Source organism: Toxorhynchites rutilus, chromosome 3 (assembly GCF_029784135.1).
Source record: "Toxorhynchites rutilus septentrionalis strain SRP chromosome 3, ASM2978413v1, whole genome shotgun sequence".
Classification (NCBI taxonomy): Eukaryota; Metazoa; Arthropoda; class Insecta; order Diptera; family Culicidae; genus Toxorhynchites; species Toxorhynchites rutilus.
In genome coordinates this window covers 282,221,655-282,246,932 of record NC_073746.1, presented here as the reverse complement: position 1 = coordinate 282,246,932, position 25,278 = coordinate 282,221,655, and the positions used below count along the sequence as shown (strand labels likewise).

The window sequence follows — 25,278 nt, the reverse complement described above, 5'->3', positions numbered from 1 at the left end:
CGGTATGTTTAGATCAACTATGTAAAAAGCCTTTTTATTTTTATTATTTTATGTTTCATGTTCTCTCTCGTGTTGGTAAAATTATTGCCAAATAATCACTAAGAATATTTCTTGTTTAAAATTAAATATGCATACAAAAATCAATTCGGATCGAACTATTTCTATTGGGCTGGTGACATGAGTAGATTCACAATCAAAATAGAGCGACGAACGAATCACGCTATGCTTCCTGTAAATACCTGACTATTCTTTCTTCTATGACGATTCTTTACGCCACCGTTTGTGGTACACATACACACTATAAAGTACAAAATAGGTTTGTTGTCTTTACGCGTATCATAACAACTAATAACACGTCTTTAAATTGAATATGTGTTCATATATACCATATATAATATAGTAACCAACAAATGCTCATATATCGCGTAAAGGATAGTTTTGACTTGCATACGCTTGAAAATAACGACTGGATTTTTGCCAATCAGGCTCTGACTAAAAACTAAGATATTCGCGTATATTTTCTGTTTGCTTTCTATTACGTACAACTGTTCAACTGTTGTACGTTACAGTTTACCTATATACAGACCGTTTGACCGCTGTGTGATGCTGTGTGCTGAGATTATTCACAATGATTGTGTGTTAGGTATGACACCTTGTAGTAGTGTTTAAGGTTGATAGGAATATTAGACCTGCGTTTTTCACTTTTCGAATATCGGAAATTCGACCTTAACTTATGTTTCGCCCACAAATGTTAGATTGTGATGTAAACAGTCAAGCCATTACTAGAACGCATATGGTACTTTTTTCATAGTTTTTTTTTCACATTCCTCGATAACATTCATACACAATTGTTTGCGTAAACAATTTTGCTTTGTGGAAGATGGAATACGATAAAGTGTTGGTTCGTCATTCGCTTCGAAAAGCTTATGGCGTTCAAGATTCATCAGATACAACATGTAGAAAGCGGTATAAATGATTCAAAAGTAATGATTTTTATGTCGATGACAAAGTACACTCAGGTGATTGACTTTTCTTCTGTTAAAGAGGCTTTGAAGCTAAATGAGCTAATAAAATGAATAGATGGGTTAAGAAAAAGGCTTTCAATTGCAAAGTTCTACCGCCTCTAGCCTTGAAAAGGCCAATTAGACGATCAATCTCGTTGAACTCACGATCGTTCGCTTAGTAAGTGAACGCGCAATTATTTAAATACGAAGATCCCCAGTTCCACAACAGGGTAGCTGAATACGAGAAATTGCTAGAAATAATGCATGAAAACCAAGCTCGATCATTATAAGAACTTGGAAACGAACTAGAATTTACTGAAGCGGCCGTTTATACGCGGTCATTGCTCACCATGGGAAAGATCCATAAGAGATAATCATTCGCAGCGTAGAAGAATAGATTCGCACTCCAACACCTTCCCTTTTTGGGTATCTTGCGCTGTATTGATGAGCGTCGCAGGAGGGATTCATTAGCATCCGGTACTCGAGTTCGACGTTGTTGATTCGATGATTCTAAAAGCTCTCGCCAAAACTCCGTCTGCAGATCACCCAAACCTTCCGGTTCAGGTGGTGGTGGCGTTCCGGGTGCTTCCCATCAGCAACGCAATCTCCTGACGGTTTCAGACTCCAAGTATCGAGCAGGATGTCTAATGGAATGGCAAACTCTGCTTGCTCGGGTTTTCCAATACAGTCGCCATGACGTTTCCGCAATTGATTGCTTTCCGGGAGCCAATTGGTGTGGATCGATAGCAACACAAGAAGATATCGAATCTAGTCTAGAGGCCTGATCACGAACGTCACTTCAAGGTGAAAACGAAGTGAATTGTATACAACGTTATTACGACTGCCACCGTGTGTGGAGAATCCGGAAGAGTTCATCCGTCGTGACAACTTTGATGAACTCGGTGTTATTATGTATATCACGATACTGTCACGTCACGGGGAAAAACAAGTATATTTGTCACTTGTGTTTTAGATGGTGAAAGCTAGTCACGCGGAATGGAGTAAGTTTATTTTCGGATTTATTTAGCTTTTGACGTAGGACTACGTCTAACCGGAAGATATAGGGGGTGAAATGGAAATCTAGGCACTGAACAAGTAGGAAAAAATGCAAGATTTGGAACGCTTATAACTCGAGCATTTCTCAATAGATCGCAAAGGTTTTTGCATCAATTGATAGGAAATATATCTACGCATCTATCATAACGAATAACATTTCATTTTTCTTGAGATAAATAATTGAATTATTGTGAAATATCAAGCATTGTCAAAATGCACTATGTGCCCATTTTTGATTGGTCCATTTTGTGCTCCTCAAATCATACCGACAAAAACGGGCAACCAGAGCAGCAGCGAAATAGAATAAAGCACGATTGGAAAGAAAAAAGAAAACAATGAACGAAACATTGGTCGCAGTCTCACACATGCGTAATTCTCGAGCCTGCCAGTCAGCTTAAAAATCCCCGCTCCGCTGCCGTAACGATCATTCTCATTCAAACCGTACACCACATCGGTTCGCATCACAACACATCAACAAACCAACCCAAGCAGCCATGTCTGGACATGGTAAAGGAGGAAAAGTGAAGGGAAAGGCAAAATCCCGCTCGAACCGTGTTGATCTGGAGTTCCCCGCAAGGGTAGCTAGGCCGAGCGCGTTAGTACCAGTGCACCAGTCCACCTAGCCGGCGTTATATAGTTTCGGCCGCCGAAGTGATCGAGTTAGCTGGTAAAGCTGCTCGCGACGATAAGAAAACCCGCATTCGGAACAGAACACATTCGGTTCTGTGGACATCAAGACAACAGGCAGTTGCAGCGAGTGGCGAGTGGCAAACGCAATCGCAAAACGGCATCAGGTAGCAGAAGAAAAAAGTTTGTCCTTTATACACACTGCTTTGGTGGCAAATCTAGAACAAGGCGGCATCGAGGGCGTTCGAAATGGTTTTTTTCAAAACCACGAGTACTAAGTTTTCTAAATTGGAACCATTCCATAAAACAAGGCGCTTTTCAGGGCCATTAAACCTTCCAAAAAAGAGTTTAGGAAATACAGTTCAATGCTTTCTAAAACAATATCCAAAATAATAATAAAACACAAATTGATTTTTTTATAATTTTTTTACCAGGATATGATGAGTATGTGAATTTGGCAGTTGTTCTGAGCTTATTGATTTTCACCAATTCTTAAATTGCTTCTAGATTGAAAGTACAGTAATTTACACTTATCTCGACATTTAGCTAATTGGACGGACCAGTAATGCGACATATTTAGTTGGACATTTTTGTAAACATAGAGTTCGGGGTCCAAATTATGACCCCACATTGAAGGTCGACACTGTACCACTGTCATCGCAAATGTTCAATTACAGGTTAAAATTACCTCCAATCCGATACTGAGTGGTGGTAATGCGACGTGCCATTGAATGTAATTTACTGTAAAATATGTCACAAGCTGGATGGGAAGAAATTTTCCAACTGTGAAAGCTGTGGCGAGTGGCAAACGCAATAGCTAAACAGGAAGGTTTAACCGAACAAGATGGGAATATCGAGTGATAACAAAAACACAACACCAAAGGTTCTTTTCAGAAACATCAACATATTCATGAAGAGTAAACAGTAAACTAATCCATTTTTAAGGTAGATAGGTAGGTATTCACGTAGGAGAAGAAAATAAAACAATATATTTAAAATATATATTTAACAAAAGCTGTCCCTTTTGTATAGTCCTACGTCACTCCGGTTATGTCCCCGACATTACCCACCCGTCTTTTTTGCTAACATTTTGAATCTTGTCTTGCTTTTTAAGAAAGAAAAGATAAAGGAACAGCAATTTACCCGCTGGGTGGCATTTTTAGAACGAAATCCTGACGTATCCAGAGGACGTAAATTCGTTTATTTGGATTCGATAAATGCGCTATGGGATGTAATTGAGGACTAAAAATGTAGCTCCCGTAGACCGATTGAAACATGGCGAAAGGTCTAATTTCGATTGTCCTGAATGAATAGAAATTTTTCGTTTCAATTTTATGGATTAGACTAACAGAGAGTTGCAACACCATAAAATGGCCCAAAACGATCATTATGATTGATTATGTAAAATATTGATTTGTTGATATTTTGAATGTAAAATAATAACTGTAATGTTTTTCCAACATTGCAGAGCTGGTTTTTGTAATTCAAACATTCGCAATTGGTGGTCAAGACCCGAATCAGGACGATAGTTACATCGAATAAGACCATTTTTTTTTTATCCCTTTTGTTTATTTCAGGCTCATTAGCATCTTGGCTGTAACAGAGCCGAATTTCAATCGTGTACATATCACATGGTTATCATATCTATAATTAGCACATTACACAGTTGCCATTCGCCAGTATTCCTTCTATACCATTACATATGGTACATTTACACAGTTGCCATATAGGCGTAAGAGTTTTCGTTCTGTTCTTCCATTATCCAGTTAGACCGGACAGCGGAGACAGTTGGATTGATCATTGTTGAGTTATTTATAGAACAGCAGCCCGATGTGTCTTGCAGAGCAGAGCAGTTGTATGGATGAATCGATCTTATTTCGACCGTGGATCGATCTCCATCGCTGATGATTGTTGCGTGGACGTAGCTAATCTGTAACAACACAAAGATGGTCAATGAGGGCCCTGAGTTTTGAACTCACGATCGATCGCTTACTAAGCGAACGCGCAACCAATGTGGCTACGGAGACCCCCAAATAAGACCATTTATCTTTTGTTTTTACGTAATAGATATTTTCAACGATATTGTTTTGAAGACATACTTTGAATGAAAGAATATTTAAGTTTCAAATAAGGAAAAAATGAATCTATCATTGCAAAGCTTTTGAATTTATAATTTATAATTATTCTCTAGTTCTTTTTCCATAATTTTGATATCCGTCTAAAGAAAATCTGAATCATTTTCTGCTTTTGGCAAATTCCTTGAAACTCATCAGATGTTTCATATGAAAATTATGCTTCTGACCGACGCTACTGACCAGTTTCTGTTTAAATAATTATATCAAACCTCATGTCCTGCATATCAAATTACACGAGAATGGATAAGGATAAGAGGATTAAGCTCCAGAATCCCATATGGGAGTAGCTCAGATTATACTGATCATGAGATGGATAAATTCGGGTTTATTCTGATATATAGAAGATATTATTATTCATCAAAATTGTAGAAACGGTTCTTAAAAAAATATTTTAACGTTGACCTAAACTAAATACTTCTCACTATTCAAACGAGTAAGACAGAGCTGAGTACAAGAGTATGCGAGATATCGATTATTAAACTCATGATAGTCATGCTTTATCTCTAGAGTAATTTATAGAAAGAGGAAATAAAATTACATTCCCATATGTTCAACAACTACATTATTCAAGAGCAACCAAGTATTCCTCCTCATCTTTGAACCAGCGTTTGATTCAGCAAACTAACGCACCAAACAAATGATTCATGGAACGAGTCCGAATAGTTGACATTGAAATACCGAATCATCGAGGTATAATCGCAAACTTGTCATTCTTATGTTTTCAATTGAATGGAATACTATGTCATACACTTATTAATTTTACCTACAAAACGTTCAAACGTCCGAAATTATGCAACCGACATTATGCAACTGGCATGTCTCTTATTAAAGGGGAATGAACTCTTTCACTTCACGGGGTTTTTTTTTACACGCAACTGTCCGTGACAATGATGATAGACACAAAAAGATTAAGTGAAGTGTGAGTGACGTGAAAGCGTTTGTGACAGTGATGTTCGTGATCAGGCCCTAGGTTTTCGCCCGAATTTTCTTGAAGGTCCTTTCAAAGGTGTCAACAAAGAGTTCACCTTGCCCGTTGCTTTGGGGGTGTTGTTTGCTGTTTTGAGATGCATAATCCCGTATTCCTTGAATTATTATTTGTTATCAGTACTTCCGATGGTGATGCGTTTGGTTTTAGAGAGGAATGAACTGCAAAGTTTAAAGCCTCTCAAAGAATGGAATAGAGAGATCTGAGTGAACTCTTTGTCACGGTTTTTCGGGAATCGGCCACGACACAAATTTCGTCACCACTAACTAATGTGGTGATTTGATAGTCGGTGTTTGTCCATTAAACGAAATTCCGGGCCAGTGAACACATTCTATTGATACCTGGGTGCCCTCTGTGGAGTGGCTGGAGAACCTTCTGCTGCAATTTCTGCGGGACTACGATCCTGTCACTGTACATCAGAATTTTGTGAGCGATGCACAGCGAGTCTCGACGAGCGAAGAACTGCTGAACCTCCAGTGTTCTTAGCTTCAGCTGGCCAACCCTTTTGCATAAACTCTATGACCTTCTACAACTCTGATCCTGACATATATTGTCCGCTATCGTTTTGTACGATATGGGAAGATATTGGATGGAGTGGTAGACAATGTTGTAGATGACACTTTCGACTTCCAGCCACGCGATTATGTAGTCCCAGTCTGGCTTGATGTGTGAGTGATGTTTCTGGCTACAGCGGCACTCAGCTGGCGCCAGACTTCGAGATGCATCATAAATATCCTTCTCCGATCCGTCAGGAAAACGATGTGTAATACGAGCACCAATACCCACATTCGATGCATCTACTGATACAACTATTTGAAGTCGAGGATTATAGTGCGTCAGCATAAGCCTAACCATACAGACTTCAAATGGACGGTGGGAACAAAAATACCCCCGACTTGCATGTATTTGCAATAGGGTTGGGCGATCTTTAGAAAGATTTTTTAGATGGATCGATTTTCGAAACAGCGCAGGAATCGATTCATTGATTAAATCGGTACCAAAGAATCGATCTTTGAAGAATCGAATGCCTTTTTTTCATTTTATTTACTTGTTATAGTTATATTATAAATATCGATCCAAGATCGCCCAATCTTATTCACTATCACTAAGAGTCCCGCAGACTGCAGACTTTTGTCGGCCGATAGACTGGTCAGATGACTTAATCAGTATGGAGCGATATGCATATGCGCACACTACACCGATTCAGTACCGGTCGATGAAAAAGTTCGATAGGCTTCCCGATTGCATTCAAACTATTCGGTCGGTCAACTATCGGCCGTCCGTTCAATCAGTACTGGCTAGCATCGATCTACGCACACACGACGATTGTTTATCGGGCCGATAGTTCAATTCGCTCTCAATTTAGGCATTCGACATACGTGCCGTGCGAATCATTGGAATGGGATGCACCCAATACTCTCGGATTCTCCTTTTGATTTTCCTTCTCCGTTGTTAAACACAAATTAAATACAGTCTTTCGAGAACATTCGGCCGACAGTTGGCTAGTGTGCGTACTCTTTACCAAGGCGTTGTATTATAGGTGGACCGCAATGTCAAAATTACTGTTCGGCCATTGCTCGTGAAAAAACAAATTTGTTTACAAAACAAGTCGTATCTTTTGGTGACAAATGCATTCGTTGGCAAAATAGCTGCTCGCGCTTTATTGTTTATTGTAAAATGTACTTCTGTTTGGCTCCCATCGGCGGGGAAAATAGTACTATCACTTACGGCGATGGTGACAAACAATAACGCTGATTGTGGCTCCACTGATTTCGCTCAGGAAGGAGGAGAATGCTGTGCATATACCTGGAAGGAGATCCGGAAAGAGCTTGTAACGGTAATTGGCTAGAGCAAAAGGAGGTTGTGCACTATATTCCACGAATATATATATTTGCTTATTTTTTCCTTCAATGATTTTCCTTAGCGAGTTGACATTGAAATCATAACCGCACACCCAAACAAAAAGTAAATAATTCTGAAAGTTACGTCTCGCTACTCGTCTCACGTCATGTCCTGAAAGTGTCAAGAACGAAACACCTATAGTTCAGCATCTTGCTCTTGACCAACCCTGCCGGGTGCTATGATTGATGCTAGGATCGTTAGCAAAATCTCAAGCAGAACTGTTAGTGGGATACCCAATTCATATGAAAACAAAGGGAAAATGTCAGTGGGATACCCAATATGTTGGCTCCTGTCAGTTCAATGGGGGTTCTCTAAAGACGTCACCCGGCTGTACCAACCCGACTGTTTGTTGGGCTCGGTGTGCGCACTAGCTACCCAACCCGACCAAACTATCGGCTGGAAAAAAAGTTTGCAGTGTGCGGGGGCTCTAACTTAACATCCAAATGTTGACATTATGTTTATAAAATTTGTCAGGTGGTGAGATTAAAATCGATGTACATTGAAAAAAAAAACTCTAAGATCGAAAAAACGAAGGAAAAAGATCGATCTTTACGATTTTGTCAGGTACCGTTCTGAATCATATTTCGGACGCTTAAGGGATATGATGCAGAAAACAGATCTGAACTTTATGCACAGGTATTATTTGGTTGATATTTTTAATAAATTAGTTTAATATGCTTTTAAGCTTTATACTTTGGTATTTATTTTATTGAAAACATAAAAAATCATCGAATAAAATGCTTTTCAAATGGAGCGAATAATAATCAAACTTCGGACACTAAATCAAATTTCGGACAGATTGAATTCAAATTTCGGACATTTTATTTTGTAATTTTATGGACGAAAATTACATTACATATTTTATAATCAACTGTGAAACACTTACCAAGCAATCACAGTAAACTGTTAACGATGATGAGAACTGATGAAACACGGGAGAAATTTAAATATTTATGAACAGGTAAATTCTACGTGCTCACGCTAAGGAAACGTCAAACACAAACGATAATGAGTAGTGTTGTAAGATTTCTGCCGATTATGTTATAATTCAAATGTAGTTCTCATGTGAAATGATAGTGAAACCAAGGAATTACTCTAAAGAAGCAATTGTGATATTAAATTGATAGTTACATCATCAGTTCATTAAGCATTTCAAGATATTAGAATAAAGTGTCCGAAATATGATTCAGAACGGTACAATGAATCGATCCAAAAAATCGGAAATCGATATGGAAAAGATCGATCTTCAGAAAGTCGATCTAAGATCCCCCAATCCTAATTTGCAATGCCGATTTCTCCAGACTCCTTGGTTTTGAAGTCTGTGTTGGGAAAACCGTGAATCGAGCCAATCAAAACATGGCAGTTAGGGCGTGTAGATAACGCTTGACATTTCACAGTTATTCAATTGTTTATTTCATGAAAAATAATATTTCGTTCATTGTGATAGATACGTAGAAATATTTCCTATGAATTGATGCAGACATCTTTCCGATCTATTAAGAAATATTCGAGTTATAAGCATTCACAATCCTTCCGTTTTTACTGCATTTTTTGTGTTCAGGTTTTCATTTCACCCTCCATCAGGGTGGCAGCGAAAATGATCATGTCAAATTTCAATAACCGACCATGTACATCTTGTTTATTGGCACAAAAAAAAGACCTGTGCAATGTTTCAGCTCGATCGGTCATGATTTAGGGGTGCCTCAAAGCTCTCAAAGTTTTGATTTTTTGATCCTTGAAAATCTTCCAAGGGAAATTTGGAAAATCGAAATTTTGTTTTCGATGCCAAATGTCTTAAAAATGCATAAAATGTCGAGATCTGGTGTTATCTCGAAAAACATTTTTTGATCGAAAATCGACTTTTGGGACTTTGCTTGAGAGGCCAAAACATCAAAACTTTGAGTGCTTAGAGACACCCCTAAATCATATCCGATCGAGCTGAAACTTTGTACAGGTGATTTTTTTGTGCCAATGAACAAACTGTATATGATCGGTTTTTTGAAATTCGATAATTTTTTTCCCATGCCTTCATTGCCTCTCAGGCTAAGTCCCAAAAGGTCGATTTTCGGCCAAAATTTTTTTTCCGGATGACACCAGATCTCGACGTTTCATGCATTTTTAAAGTCATTTGGCATCGAAAATAAAATTTCGATTTTCCAAATTTCCCTTGAAACCCCCCCTTCACTCCTTGGAAGATTTTCGAGGATCAAAAAATAAAAAAAATTGAGCGATTTGAGACACCCCCAAATCATTTCAGATCGAGCTGAAACTTTGCACAGGTCATTTTTTGGGTTAATAAACAAAATGTACATGGTCGATTTTTGAAATTCGATTATGATTTTTTTTCCATACATCCATTGCCACCCTACCCTCCATATATTCACGGTTAGATGTAGTCCCACGTCAAGAAAATTTTGAGAACGAAGAAGCAGAACGTCGACGAGTAGCTGCCGATAAACAAAAAGTTTATTGCCAATAAGTACGAAATTTTGGAAAACTTGCCTAGTGACAAAGTATACAACCGGAGGTCCGGTTCCGTCATTTCTCGAAGTCGGATAGAAGAATGGATCGAAACTACCAGCCATACGCAGCTTAAAACCGATATGTATTCATCTGATCAACAACGTATTTCTGATATGGAAAAGCAACAAGAGCAGCTGATGCATCAACGTCAAAAACAGGTGTGTTGTGAAGAAGAATTTCGACGATACCAACAGCTGGATCGTGAATAATTTTCAATTTGAAAATATATTGCCTTCCAGACAGATTCCTGTATCACAATTCAACATTCAAGACTCAGTGCATGAGCAGTCAAGTCACTTCAGACCGAATACTCTGCCTCGATCAATGCAAATTCAATCCAGATTTCGTCTTTCAAATTTTCGAATCGCAGCACGGCAACCTGTTCCATGGGACTTGCCTACATTTTCCGGCAATCCGGATCTTCTTATCTATGCTCAATAGTACGACAGCTATGTGTGGATTCACAGAAGAGGAGAACTTGCTTCGATTGTTTGAAGGGGAAAGCCTACGAAGCAGTCAAGTGCAGGCTGATGCATTTTGGAAACGTTCGAGGGGTTTTAAATACGCTGAGAATGTTGTACGGTCAACCAGAAGTCATTGTGCATTCTCTAATCAGGAAGATAAGCTTATTCCCAGCGATTAGGAAAGACCGTCCAAAAACGCTAGTGGATTTCGCGGTGAGCGAGCAGGAAATTCTGTGCTACGTTTAAATCATGCGGTTTGGAAGAGTATAACTACAACGTGGCTTTGTTATATCAGCTTGTCGTCAAACTACCACCGACCATCAAGCTTAACTGGGCACAACATCGGAAGTCGTTTTCAAAGATCAACCTAGCCACCTTCAGTAAATGGATCTATCGCTAGAAACAGAACCTGAACGCAACGATGTTCGACGAAATAAGAAGGGAGATGGTTGTCTCAATGTGCACTCTGAGACAACCGGTCAAAATAACACGAAATATCATACGTCACTAAAGACGGCAGACGATTCTACACCAGTAGCCTCTAAGGAGATGGATGTGCTCAGTGTGCAAGCGAAATTGCAAATCTTTAGGGCAATAGTCAGAGAGTTCGGACTTTGTCGCACATGCTTTCATCAACACAGAGAAAACTGTAGGGCTAAACCATGCCCTACCAACCATGAACCATGAATCCAAAGACGGATTCACATACATACATCACGAGCTACTACATAACGACCATAAAGAGAAGATTCAAACTCAAAACGGGAACCAAGAGTCGGCTCAAGCCAGTATCTCCTGGTAGTGCTGTTTCGGTATCTCCTGGTAGTGTTATCAGGTTCTGGAAAAGAGATACATACTTTTACGTTTTTGGACGAAGGATCTGCGTTGACGCTGCTCGATCAAGAACTGGCCGATGAGCTGAAACTAAATGGGATCTCAAGTCCACTTTACCGTTGGACCGGAGGTACTCAACGCCATGAGAAGAATTCATGTATCGTCAAGCTTCACATTGCTGAGGATGTGCGGACATTTAACGAGTTAATGTTGCCACTTCAAATATTGAATATCAATGAGCTAGGTCTCTTGTATCCTCACCTCAAAGGATTGCCAATCGAGTCATATCGAGATACTCGTCCACGCATTCTAATTGTAGTGAAACATGCCCAGGTAGAACTTACACTGAAGAGCCGTGAAGGGGAATTGGGTTAACCGATCGCGATTAATACCCGATTAGGGTGGACTGTTTGTGGAGGATTCCGCACAGAAGAGATACCGAATATGTTTCACGTAGGTTCGTGCAGCGATGAATCCGACGAAAACAACTGGCCGAAGTCAGATGTCCGGAACAAATCCACAGACTCCGAACTTACTGAAAGTCCCGTATTTCAACAAGTTATATCAGAACCGGTTGTCTGTGTCACGAACTTTGCTAACAGGCAGCGGATGGGAAATGTAGTTACACGTGTACCGCGATTTTCAGTAAACTGCAAATCCATGCAGCGGCAGGGACCAATTGTCATGATACCACTTGCCCAAAAGGGATTCCGAAGGTACCGCCTGACGAAATGATTTCCAAAATCGAGACCGTGATTAACTCTCGGCCATTTACGTTTACGTGCCAAACGACGATGATTCTGCTTTTATCCTCACCGGTCTTCACAAAGTGTCGACTCGAAAGTCGAAAAAAAATTCCCTGATATTCCCTGATTTTCCAGTAATTTTTCAGAAAGATTCCAGATGTAGACTATTAATAAAATTTTCTACTAGTTCTGAAGTTGTAGTTCTTAAAACATTTTATTAGCTGAAACAATGGAATTTATGAACATCTGTCGATATCTTCCAATAAATGAATTGTTTGTGATTTTTGATTGAACTAAACAACTACTGAGAAGTGTCGGAAAATATAAGAAATTAGATTTATTAATACTGTTCAAAGTTATATTAAAGGATACATAAACACTTGTACAGAACGAGTAATTTTCGTTTTAATAGACACGTTGAGCCCCGGTTGTTCTTGCTGCACTCCCCATCTAGTCCGCATCAAGAGTATTTGTATAATATCAGTATCGGTCTCAGCTCCCAAAGATATTTATTGTATAAAAATAAAATAGGCAGAAATTCGAGTTGAAAGTAGTCACATATCGTAAAACATCCGAAAACAAATATTTTTTTATATTTCCTTATTTTGTAACAGTCAGTCCCGTTTATCAACTTTTTTCTACCGAAAAGCTCAATGTCAGTCCCTAAGGACTGACACGAACCTAAACAAAGACCTGACAATAGGGGGTCGATTTCGGACCAGCAGTTGATTGGTCAGTTTTAAAGGGTTACCAATAATATTTGGAAATACATTCCTACATAATGTACTCATGGTCAGGGCCTGACAATTTCACTTCAATTAGCACATCGTCACTCAATAATGTGTCTATCGCTTCTCAGAACAGAACCAGTACCATGCAGGCTAAAAATATATCTATTCTCTTTTCACGCACAATAAGAAAAATATCTCGTCTCTTTCGTACATATTCCTTTCATTTCACGTTGATTCCTTTCATTCTGCAAACAAAAGCAACGTTAGAAATCGTCACTTGGAAATTAATTTGAAGCATCCATGTATTCTGGCAGTTTGTATAGAAATGAATATTTCCTTGTTGCATTCGAAACTTATTCACTGAAACTAATGAAAACGGTGCAGTGAGGGTTGTGTAGTATGCCTGCAGGAGTAATTTTTTTACCGGCGCTAGTTGTCAGTGTGAAATTAGTGATGAAACGGATAGTAGTTTGGTCGGATACTGGATACCGGTCAGCTTCGAGTCCGGATAGCCGATTCGACAGCCCGATGTTTGTGTTTGTGCACGTGTATTTGTGTATGTTCGCGCGTTTTTTGGGTGTTCGTGTGCGTGTGTGCGCGTGCGTTTGGGCCTGGTTTTTTTTGCTTGCATGCAGGTGTGCGCTTTTTTTATGCGCGGGCATGTGTAGGCGTGTTTGCGCGCATTTGTGCGTGTTTGTGTGCGCGTGTGTACGTGCGTTTGCGCGTTTTTTTCTTGCTTGTGTGCAGGTGTGCGCGTTTTTTGTGCATGGGCATGTGTGGGTGTGTGTGCGTACGTGTGCACGTATTTGTGTGCGTGTGTGCACGTGTGTGCTTGATTCTTTTTTTTCCGTGCGTGCTTCTGTGCGCGTGCACGTTTGTGCGCGTGTATGTGCTTGTGTGTGCGCACCTGTGCGTCCATTTGTATGTTTGTGTGCGCTCGCGTTTTTGTGCACATGTTTGTGCATGTTTGCGCGTGTGTGTGCGTGTTTGTGCACCCAATGGTATGTGCGTGCGCGTGCTTCCGGCGTTGTGTATGCGTTTGTGCGTGCGCTCGCAATTCTGCGTGGGCACGCTGAAAGCGCAGACCTAGTCGAAAATCGCGTAATTTCGAGCAAATCGTGTAAAAAAATCGCGTAATTTCAAGCGAATCGCATAAAAAAATCGCGTAATTTTGAGCGAATAGCGTAAAAAATATCACGCATAAAAAAGAGTCCAGCGTACTTGCAAATAACATGCTTCTTCGTAACATGGAATACATGTTTGATACAGGAAATATAATAAAATGAAGACAGCTCAAATCGGATTATTCTTTTCACCCTTAGAGAGGGTGAAAAACTCGAGAAAGGAATAGTCCGATCTGTGCCGTCTTTCATTTTATTACATTTTCTGTAACAATCATGTATTCCAAATAACAGAGAAACATGTTATTTACAAGTGATTGAAGAATTTTGAACACGGTCCGCGACGATCCATTTTGGTAAAATAAAACTTACGTTTGAAAGCAGCAAGCATCCTCTAACATGCGAAATGAAAATAAATATAACCCGTTCAAGCAGTTTTAATCGTCAGTGAAAGCTTCTGCTTTTATACTTGTAAGAGAACGAAAGAGGAAAGGAACGAAACAAAAGAATCAATGTTACTGTATGCGTAGAGAATATTTCGTTTCCACTTCACCCCGATACACTGAAATTAATCCACCGAAAATGACTGTAGTAGAAGTGAGAGTTGTATGAATAAAATTCAATCACATTTATTAGCTTCGAAAATAACTAGCCCTGCTCATGGTATGTACTCTCACACTAGTTTTCATGATAAAGCATAACAGAAAAATACAATTTGTTGTGAAATACGCAACCATTTTGCTTTACATCATCCAAATGTAATCATTCGTAGAATATTTGATACAAAAACATATGTTGGGGACGTGAAAACATAGTTTTCAGGCACATTTGGAAACTTGATATCTCGAGTGGTTCGGTGTCCCTGTTGCTCGCACGTGGTCAAAGAGTAAGAAGCCAGTTGTCACGTCTTGTCTTAGGTCGAAACTAGCGACAATGTATAACTTTTATTACGCACAACTTCATCGAGCTCAAATTAAGAATATAGGAGAATGCCAAACATCATCATAAAGCTCATTTTATTAGTAATTCTCAGCTTTCTGGCTGCCATGAGACATTCTTCTCGATGCAACCACGGAGTGATTCTTGACACCTCACTGTTTCCAGACTCCACAGGATCTCAGCTATGACTGTAAAGGTTTTAAGCATGAATTTATCAACACTTTTCGAAGAAAAAAGGAAGTTGTTGGAGTTGAACTGTAGATACTGATTACACAAATAAGTGATCAGTTGCAACACAAACTGAACGGATTTTGGCGATTTACATACTAAACGAATCGGAAATTCCCTAAGATTTGTTTAATATGCTATACTTTAGAATCCCCTGGTTTGTAAATGGTTAAAATTCATGAAAACTTTAAGCGCTTCAATTTTGCCATACATTTGTTCTGTCCATTCTTGTGCTTTCCCGAACAGAGCTGTCAATAACGAGCAACTTATCGACGACCAACGGAGGGGAAATCGTAGGATTTAAAGTCTCCGTGAACAAAGGAAAAGTAGAAGAATGAAGGGGAATATTTGCCTAGAGTATAAACAGTGGATCTCGCTGAGGCAAACTTTCATTCGGCATCGGACTGTTGAGCAATCCAGTTCACTTTGGTTTCGCTGCGCTTCGATCTAATATTGGACTCCACCAGTGGTAATCCAACTTGGATATCGTCGTTTGGTTTTTCTGTTCGTTTTCAGCGTTATTCGTATCGTGTATTCTTCTTTCCGCGTCATAAATTGGCTTCGCGTAGTGTGTGATGAGCAAGAAGAAGAGGAAGGCAGACTCGAGCGCTGCAAAAAACGAACACATTGCCAGGGGCAATAAAATTTCGAGGCAAGCGTCATCTAATGATGCACGCGATGTTAGTGCAGTGAAAAGCGCTCGCACTGAACCGAACCTTCGCGAGTGTGACACCGCATCGAACAACAGCGAAGTAGGCGATTTCGCCGCATCGGTCAAAAATGTAAACGCTGTTACCCAGGCAGCAACAGAAATCAAGCTCCCCCCGCTGGTGGTGAAGGCGGTCGCTTTTGACAAACTCATCAGCGAATTCGCATCGATGGGTGTTACAGCAGAGTACAAACTGTGTGGCATAATTCAGTCTTTTTCCAAGCAGTTAACATTTTTTGTTTTCCGTCATCATAAGGGCTTCGTTTGTGCCTTTGAGAATGCATCAATGCATTAAACTGACGTTATGGCGAAGCAGGCGTTAAGGCCAAAAAAATATTTGGGGAATACCAAGCATCTTGAATGTCTTACTGGAATGTTAGAAGTTATTTGGGTTCGCGTGCCAGTCGCAAAACTGCCTTCAACTAGGATTGCATTTGCGCTAATATTGATCATGACAAAGCATTGCTACTGTTTTCGAGGTGTTTATTTCGCTTGTTTAGTCACCAAGAAAGTAAATGTCGTTCTGGAATTTTGTATGTGATTAGGTTTCGCTCGCCGGTAACTAAACTTCCTCCACTAAGGGTGACAGCTGCGCTTCTCTCGAGCATGAGAAAGTAATGCAACTTTTTTCGAGGCCAGTAATATTAACAGAAGCGTATCTTTTGAGAATAGCGCAAAATGATGAGAAGTGTTTATATTCCTAGTAGTTTCAAGCCACCAATGTATGGCTCTGTATGCATGCTCTGGCGAAAGCTTGTTTGGCCCTTGTTTTACGTTGTACGAACGATGCCTAGAGGTGCGATTCCTTTGAGGCAATACTAAATAACATGTAGCATGATATTTGATACTTGCAAGTGTTGTCATTGTTGTTGTTTCCATGCGGTGCCAAAGATATATTGATGTAGTTATGAGATGTGGAATAATGGTGCTGGTGCAATATGTATATAATCGACTGCAGCCGAGTCTATGTCAATTGCGAAAAAGGCCACCGGAATAGCGTTTGAGGTGAATTTTCAATGCATTGACATGAAATAAATTGCGACATACGATCATCTAGTGTATTGTTTTGCGAGGGCAAGAATGAATCATCAATCAATTATCGTCGAATCAGTTGACCGAATGAAAAAACCATTTCAGATATTATTCTACTAAGCAGTTGTTTCTAAAATTTCACAGCATTATACAATAATATCCGAAGGTATAAACAAGCGACTTATATAAAATAACAGCGTAGTTCTACGTCAACAATTCGGTTGTAACTTGGACACAATCTCCTATAATTTTTTTGTATCATTAAATTTCTAATTACTGCAATAATGAAAATTATAATTGGCGGAATTTCATTTTTCCAGGTTGGCGGCAAAATTCCATGATGTTCCCTGACATGTTTTGAATTCCCTGATGTTCCCTGATTTTCAAGGTAGTCGACACCCTGCTTCAGAATGTAACCCGGTACTGATGTGTAACAAGATTTTTTTCCCAATTGAGCTCCCACTCCTTGTGTACACATGCGCTCTGGCGAATGAGCACGCTCCGAAACACAGATGAAATGTTTTGTTGTCAGCTCCGTTTTTGCGCCCAGTTTTACGCTGAAGTTTGCACCGTGCTTGCGCCGTGTTTCTATACTGCGCGCTTGAATCTGGATTGTTCTCTCCGTTGAGATGTTTTTCTTCATACAAGCGCTGTTGTTTTTATGCTTTGCTTAGAGCGAGCGAAGACAAAGCGGGAGCTAGAATTTAATGTGTATGTGTGTGTGTATAGAATGAGACGCGCGTCACACAAGTGAGAAGAGATGTTTAGCACCTGAGTTCTGCGCCGGGTACATTTTGCGCTGTCGTGTATATGAATTTAGTGCACTTCGCACCAAGAGAGAATACGGGTTTGATTTGAACGCGCGCTGGTGAAAATTAAACTCAAGCGCTTGTTCGGTTTATACAACGGAAGCACACCGCTTGTCGCTAGAAACGACTGTGTTCTCACCCTAAAGCAGGTCAGGTGCTACTGGAGATACTGTAATCATCGTCAACTACTAACACGATTCACGGACGAGACAGTCAGCTCCAATCTGCAACAGTACAAACATTCGCTGGAATATAAGAACATCCGGCCGCAAAGTTGGCGGTATGAAATGCTCGGCATCGGATTTGGGATAACTGAAGGCGAAACCGAAATGGAATCATTCTTGTAGTGGACTTGGAGAATGGCTATTACAACATCTTTGCGCCGAATAGTCCGACAAGAATCTTTAGATCGGTAGTTTATTCTATTGTGGACATTTTTCTGACCAATATGGCCATCTCCGAGGATCCACTCGAGTTCGGGGAACTCTGGTGCTTAAGCTGGGTGCCAATGCCGTGGTTTCCGGCGAAACTATCGAGGTGCAAATTGGAGCGAATTCAGCGTGTTGTTAATAGCAACATCGCCCCCGATCAGCCCTTGGATTTCTCGGAGAATATCGATAGAATCCTTGAATCCTTTCAACGAGGGATTGCGGGTCACTGGAAGGGTCCCGAGTCACTGCTGATGAGCTGATAGTTCTTATCAGAGGGTGTAGAAACATAAATGCCCCCGGGTTCGACAACACATTCAACATCGTAGCGAAAATTTTAAACAGATGCTAGGAGCTTAGCTACTTTCCTTCAGTGTGGAAATTAGCAAAAGTCATCTCAGTCCTGAAACCGGGAAAAGATCCTTCTGTCCCCAAGAGCTACCGACCCATCAGCAAGCTCTGCCCTCTCGAAACTGTTCGAGAAATGTATTCAAGCCCGAACACTTTCGTTCGCAGATGGACATGGTGTCTTTCCTGAGGAACAGTTTGGGTTCGGTATGGGAAGATCCACCATACATCAACTCACTAGAGTTGTTAACATCATTCAAAAGAATAGGGTGACACCAAGACACCAGCAATGGCTCTCTTGGACATTGAAAAGTCCTTCGACAATGTGTGGCTTGATCGTTTGGTGTTCGAGCTGCATTATGTCAGAGTTCAGAGAATATTACATCAGTCGGAAAATTATAATCAATACGGCGAGGACTCAGACTATTCTTATCCCGCATTCGAGGTCTCTCAGACTAGTTTCGGTTGACAACGTAAGAGTTCGATTCGACGACTCCCCTGTTGAATGATCTGACGAAGTCACCTGTTTAGGATTCACATTAGACAGTCATCTGATTTTTAGATCTCACGTTAACAGAACCGTTATCAAATGTAACATTTTACTTTCGTCCTTGCACCCCTTGATTAGTAGAAACTCAAAGCTTTGTTTAAAGAATGGAATGTTTAAAGATGGCCGACTATAAACAGATATTTTATCCTGCCATTGGATGTGCGGTTCCTGTTTGGAAGGGTTGTGCCCGAACACACAGGCTGAGATTCCAACGCGTTCAGAACAAGATCCTGAAAATCATCTTTAGCCTGCCCCTCTGGACGAGAACAACGGAGGTTCATGAAAGAGCCTGTCTGGATACCCTACACGTAAAGTTTGATAATTGTCTGAGATTGCAGGGAACTTGTATAAGAAAGATTAAGGTCTTAGGTTAAGTGGGTGGTTTTATTTTAATAATTCAAAAAACACAAATGTTTATCATTGAGGAATAAAAATTAATGACAGAGTAAAAATCAATAGATGTCACTAGCATTCTATTATGCAAATTGGGACAAAGATGTAAAGTTTAAGCTGATCAATTGAAATGGGGGAAACGTGTGGGAAATAAAAATGTATTTATACAACAACAAAATTCGTCCGACTTGCACTGTGGTCACGCGTATTCTAGAGCTTACCACTTAGAATACATTCATAGCGTGTGATATGGCTTATGTCATATACTTCGTTGAGACCGTGAAGTTCAAGAAACATTAGTGCCATTGATGAAGAATAATTATGATACGTCAAGAAGTTATCGAGTAGACAACTACTGGAAGCGAATCGGTACTAGCCTGGAGCCTGCTCAATCGACGATTTTTGTTCTTAGAAAAACACAATTGCGTATTTTCAGGAGCGAACATCAAAAAATGTGAAAAGAAAAAGTCCAAAAATGGACGAAATATCTACAAAAATTTCCGGTTAAAGCTAGCACTACACTACAGAAGTATAGTACATGAAATATTGATAACATTTTTTTTCAAAAAAACATAAAGAAGTAAAACATCAAAATCGTTCAAGACCTTGGTTTAATTTTTCAATGCAATATTGACTTCACATTTTCTGGGATTTTGGGTTTAATTTCCTATTCTGTTCAGCCCTCTCTAACTAAACATAATCTAAAATCAGTGATTTTCCACGAGCTGACTGACGGTGATTGTGATGAGGAGTGGAACCATACTCTCGTTATTTCAATAATAACCTACCATATTACGCACTCGAAATCAAACTACGACCTTGTTTCCTACATTAATCAATGACTGCTTTATTACCGCCTAAGTATTATTTCATTTTGTCCTCCCTTAAACTCTAGTTCACTGTTGCTTCACCTATCGTCTAATAATGCCACCTGCGTTCTGTTCGCTTCGCTAAATTTGACTTTACGCTTTTCCACAGAACAAATATCTACGAGCTAGGATAAACGATATTTACAAGTATACACAATCTACACACTCCAGCTCTCTGTTCATTGTGAATGCAACTCGGCGGATATGAGTACAAGGACCACATTGAACATACATACAGACACACATACACACGAGTCTTCAAAAGTGTACGCGACGGTATTGATTTCATCGATAGTTGACTATACATGTTTTGTACATTGTAGCTTTATTGTTAATCCTGAGCACGGAAAACACTATAGAACATTGTTTAGCGCGCTAAACGGATAAAACTTCCCATTAGAAAGGATTTAATCAAGCTACGAGTAGAAAATAAATAGAGTTATAAATAAAATTTATCAGTTCATAATAATAATAAAAAACACGCCAGAATGCGCAAATGTTATCACCGAACAAAAAGTCGGAGAAATGATTATTGATAGGGAAAAAGGAACAAATCGGTTTTGGTTTAATCTTACTGTCAGGATGAACATGACGTTGCGAAGAACTCCTGCAATCGTTGGACAGTGTGGCGATCCAGCGCGCACAGGTCGAAATCGAACGTTGCACTTGTGATCTCGTAGCAACCGGTAGCTGCAATCATTTCCACCACTCGTTGCAGTTCGTTGTTGTCCTGCAGCGTCATGATTTTGTGCTGAAGATCCTTCAGCTCAGACATGTAGTCGCCTGACAGACTGCTCATAGTGGTGGCACCCGAGCTGTTCGGTTGCGCTATCGAGGTTGGTGGTGGCGGCGGCGGAGCTAGCGAACCGGCCTGCAGCGCTGAGGTATTGTTATTGTTGTTGTAGTACGATGATGCTGTACCGGTATCCTCTGGGGGCAGTATTTTGGAGTTGTTATTATTCGGGGATTCCTCGCGTTTGTAGGGATCATCTCGCTTGGGAATCTTCAATGGTGGCTCCATTAGCGTCGGAGGGGGAGGAGTTGGTGGCGATGGACTCCTTTGGGTAACGGGGGTCGCAGTGGATGATTTCTTATCTTTCTCCTTCTCGCCGCCTTCCGTATCTTTGTTTTTTCGTTTTCGCTTCTTGCTTTCCTCTTTACCATCGGAGGAGGATGCTTTAAGTTTATCTTTTTTACCTTTGTGATGACTTTTCTCCGGCTTCGATTGCTCGATGGTTTGCGGAGCAGGATCCGGAATGTGCCTTTGTTCTGGGGGTCTCGTCACACTGGATGCACTGGAGGATGCGGCTGATGGAGGCCTTGCGGTGAGAAGATCCGCTATGCTACTGTTTGAATTTTCGGAATCCTTGTCTGGTGCCAGTGAGGGAGGACTATCCACCTCCGAATCGCTGCTATTATCCCCGCTTAATTCTCCAATAAGTGCAGTCAGAGGAGTACTTTTCGAGGCTGAAGCATGCTGTTGGCTTTTCTTTTCGAGTGGAGGCTGAGATTTCACTGGTTCCGGTAGCTTGGCGGCAGGCTGTTTGCTCGGTGGTAAAACAGCCTCTGGTTCTCTGGCCGGTGGCGTGGAAAAGCTTGGTTTGGTGTTGGAAGATTTCTCCTTATCTTTCTTCTCTTTTTTGTCCTTACTGCTGGAGGATCGATCCTTTTCTTTGTCCTTGGACTTATCCTTTTTCTTGTGCTTGTGTTTTCGTTCTTCTTTTTCTTTTTCTTTCGTCTCGGATTTATCCATCCTTTTGGATATTTCCTGCTGCTGTGATGATGGCGGAAGCTGCATTGAAGGGATTTCCGTTTGAGCAGGCGGTTTGGGTGGTTCATCCGAAATTTTTTTCTCCTTCGAATGCAATTTTGAGTCGAGTTTCACAGCGTCCAGCTTACTCGGTTTAATCAAGTCGGATTTTGGTTTATCGGGTACGGAATTGCTAGTTCTCTCGTTGTCTTTATCTTTCTTTTGCTCTCGATCTTTCTTGTCGAAGCGTTCCTTATCCTTATCGTAGCTCTTCTTCTCTTTTTTCTCCTTTTTCTTCTCCTTCTCGCTGCTGTGTTTGCTTGAACTCTTCTCGTCTGGCTTTGAGTTGCTGCTATTACTCACTGGTGGTGCGGCCGATTGAGGTGGTGCGGCCGATTGAGGTGGTGGGACAGAAGGTGATGAATGCCTTTTCGAGGAAAGGCTATTGGCAACTGCTTGAGCTGGAACAACAGCAGCACTATTCCGCTTGGGACTAGACGGCCTTTTCGATAATGACGATGAAGAGGACCCGGAACTTTTCTCTTTGAGTCGGTCTCGTTCCTTAGAGTGAGACTTGTCTTTCTTCTCTTTGCCATGCTTCTCATCATTTGAGGACTTTTTTGAGTCCTTATCTTTATTGGGACTTGAGTGCTTATGCTTCGAGGATTTGTCCTTCTCGCTTTTCTCCTTATCTTTGATGGAACTGGAGCGATCGCCCTTTGGGTTCATCTGCTGGTTCTTGCTGCTACTAAATCCGCCAGGAACTCCAGCGCTCGGAGATGCTTTGCTCGACGAAGAAGACGAACTTTGCTTTGGGTCAGGCGATACTTTACTGCTGCCTTTCGTAATTGGTGGCCCAAAAAGGTTTGCAAAGGTGTTTTGTACCTTTGAGTCATCGCCGGGGCCCTTCTTATATTTTTTATCCTGAGAAGAACTACTTTTTTCGCCACTATTGCTGTGACGATTTTTATAATCAGAGGAGCTCGAAGAAGGCATTCCCCCGCTGCTCAACATGATACCACCACCCTTCAACAGTTTTCGTTTGAAATCTTCTGACGGGTTGGACACAACATATTCTTCAGGCTGTACCTTGTACGATTGCAGATCTAGATCGTAACTGTATATCTTCTTTTTCGGCTCGTCGCCCTTGCTCTTGAAATAGACCTCCACCGGCAGAACGAATCCAGCGTAACCGGCTTCCTTCACAACGAAGGGTGGTTCTTTTACGACTGCAACGAGAAAGAACACGAAATCAATAACGCTCTCACGAAACGGCCGTTTTGCAGCAGTGCTTACCTCGTTTGGGTTTGGGAAACGACTCGTGCAGAATGAAGACAACTTTTTCAACAAAGTGGCTGATATCGTTATTATCGACACCCCGAACGAACAGCTCCCAATCGTGGGTGTATCCTTCTGGAGTGCGTTGGGCTTTTAGCGATGCTTCGTGGCCTATTTCGAAAGATACCTTCATCGACATTGCGGCTAGTATAGATGATTTTGTTGGCTCTGTCCGGGGGTTATTAAATCACCTGAAATGAGGAAACAAATTAATCAAAACACAATATGAACCCGTGACAGAAGAACTTCGCAAAATGCTAATATGTCTCCCTTCATCATAAATATTGGACAAAACAATCAAGTTTATATTGATAAACTCTGTGTAATCAACACACCCAAACAAGCTCTACGTTACGAATATCAACAAAAGCAATCCTTGACATTGCAACTTGACTCTCGCAGCCGAGGCGGCTTTCAGCTGAACGCAACCGCAACCTTTAACGCGTGACACTAGTTTCAGGGAAGCATGCAAAATGTGCTCCTCAATGGAAACTGCATCTCGCGGAACAACACATCGGCTGCTACAAAAACAAATCTGTGTTCTTTTGCTGTTCAAACAGCAAATAGCAACTAATTGAAGGCAAACTAGTTTGATTTAGTTTTCTAAATGCTTGGTAATACGATAACAATAACAGGCTGCTTTCGGGAATTCATTATACCAAAAGCGACACGAGCAATCGATGTCGGATGCATAAGGATGTCTGGCACAAATCGATAAGGCCATTTGATAACACTAACAGCGTCATTCTTATGATGTACTGCAATAGAAATAAACTGAACGCTCACCTGCGGCGAATAAAATGACTATAAACTATTCCACTCTACTATCACTATTTATCAAAACAAATATAATTCATTGTTGCAGCGGCGGAGCGAAAGTTTGGCGAGAGCACGGGATTCCATTGCTTTGACAGTATCCTACATACAACTCTGTCATTGCATACACTAACTTTGCAATCGACGAACATTAGTTTATGTGCACCACCCGCCTTATATGTTTTTCACAAGATGGAGAGGTGAACCATCGATCTGTCTTCATGCCTCATCACCCATCTTAAAGATCGACGTAATTGTTTGTTAATCTATCGAATCACATGAAAATGCTAACATATTAGCCAGTTTTTTTGCGAAATTCTGTCTCACGTTCAATTATTCTTTCTGAGTGGAAAAATAATGAAGGAAAACAACATTGACACTTGTGACCGTGTTCCCAGTTAATTCGAATCCCCACTCGAAAGAAAGTCACCTAAAAACGGACATAATTACCTCTAATTGGATGAACGACGTATTTGTTTTCAGAATCAATCCGGTAAACCAAACATTTACTGATTTGGAGAAAAATCAACTAGTTTTTTTTTCGATTTGTATTTTGTCCTTATCCGCTTGCCAGCAGTGCGACCGCAGAACGAAAACAAATACTGAACACACACACACTTAGCTGTACAACTTCTCGCGATTAGGAGCATCAACTCCACCTTTCCACTTGCTCCACCCGCGTCCTAAATTATAGCTGTTTTGCACCGAAAAAAAAAGTTGCACCTTCTTCACACAGTCGGACGCTTCTAACGCGTCTTTTATGCACTAAATCAACACGCTACTAAGCGACTTCCACTAGACTTTTGTAGTACATACGTGCAGCGATAGCTTTTGAATGATTACCCATATGTTTTTCACATTCTCGATCGGTGCGGAGTTCTACATTTTTCCAATCACTGTCACGGCACGATACGCGCACACTTCAAGTACTGCTCGTTGGA

The 25,278-nt window shown here is 40.6% G+C and overlaps 1 protein-coding gene across 2 annotated transcripts; it reads right to left on the bottom strand.

The window, feature by feature from the left end:
- Window positions 1–57: 57 nt before the first annotated feature.
- Window positions 58–25,278, bottom strand: LOC129774844 (protein AF-9). Of its 2 annotated transcripts, none has more exons than XM_055778859.1 (3): window positions 24,788–25,278; window positions 23,480–23,712; window positions 58–23,412 (listed from the first exon to the last, which is right to left on the bottom strand). In XM_055778859.1, the coding sequence occupies exons 2-3, from the start codon at window positions 23,658–23,660 to the stop codon at window positions 21,011–21,013; spliced, it is 2,583 nt and encodes an 860-aa protein (XP_055634834.1). In that variant the 5' UTR covers window positions 23,661–23,712; window positions 24,788–25,278; the 3' UTR covers window positions 58–21,010. The 2 variants fall into 2 exon arrangements, with proteins under 2 accessions (XP_055634834.1, XP_055634835.1); XM_055778860.1 differs by lacking the exon at window positions 24,788–25,278 and adding an exon at window positions 24,308–24,686.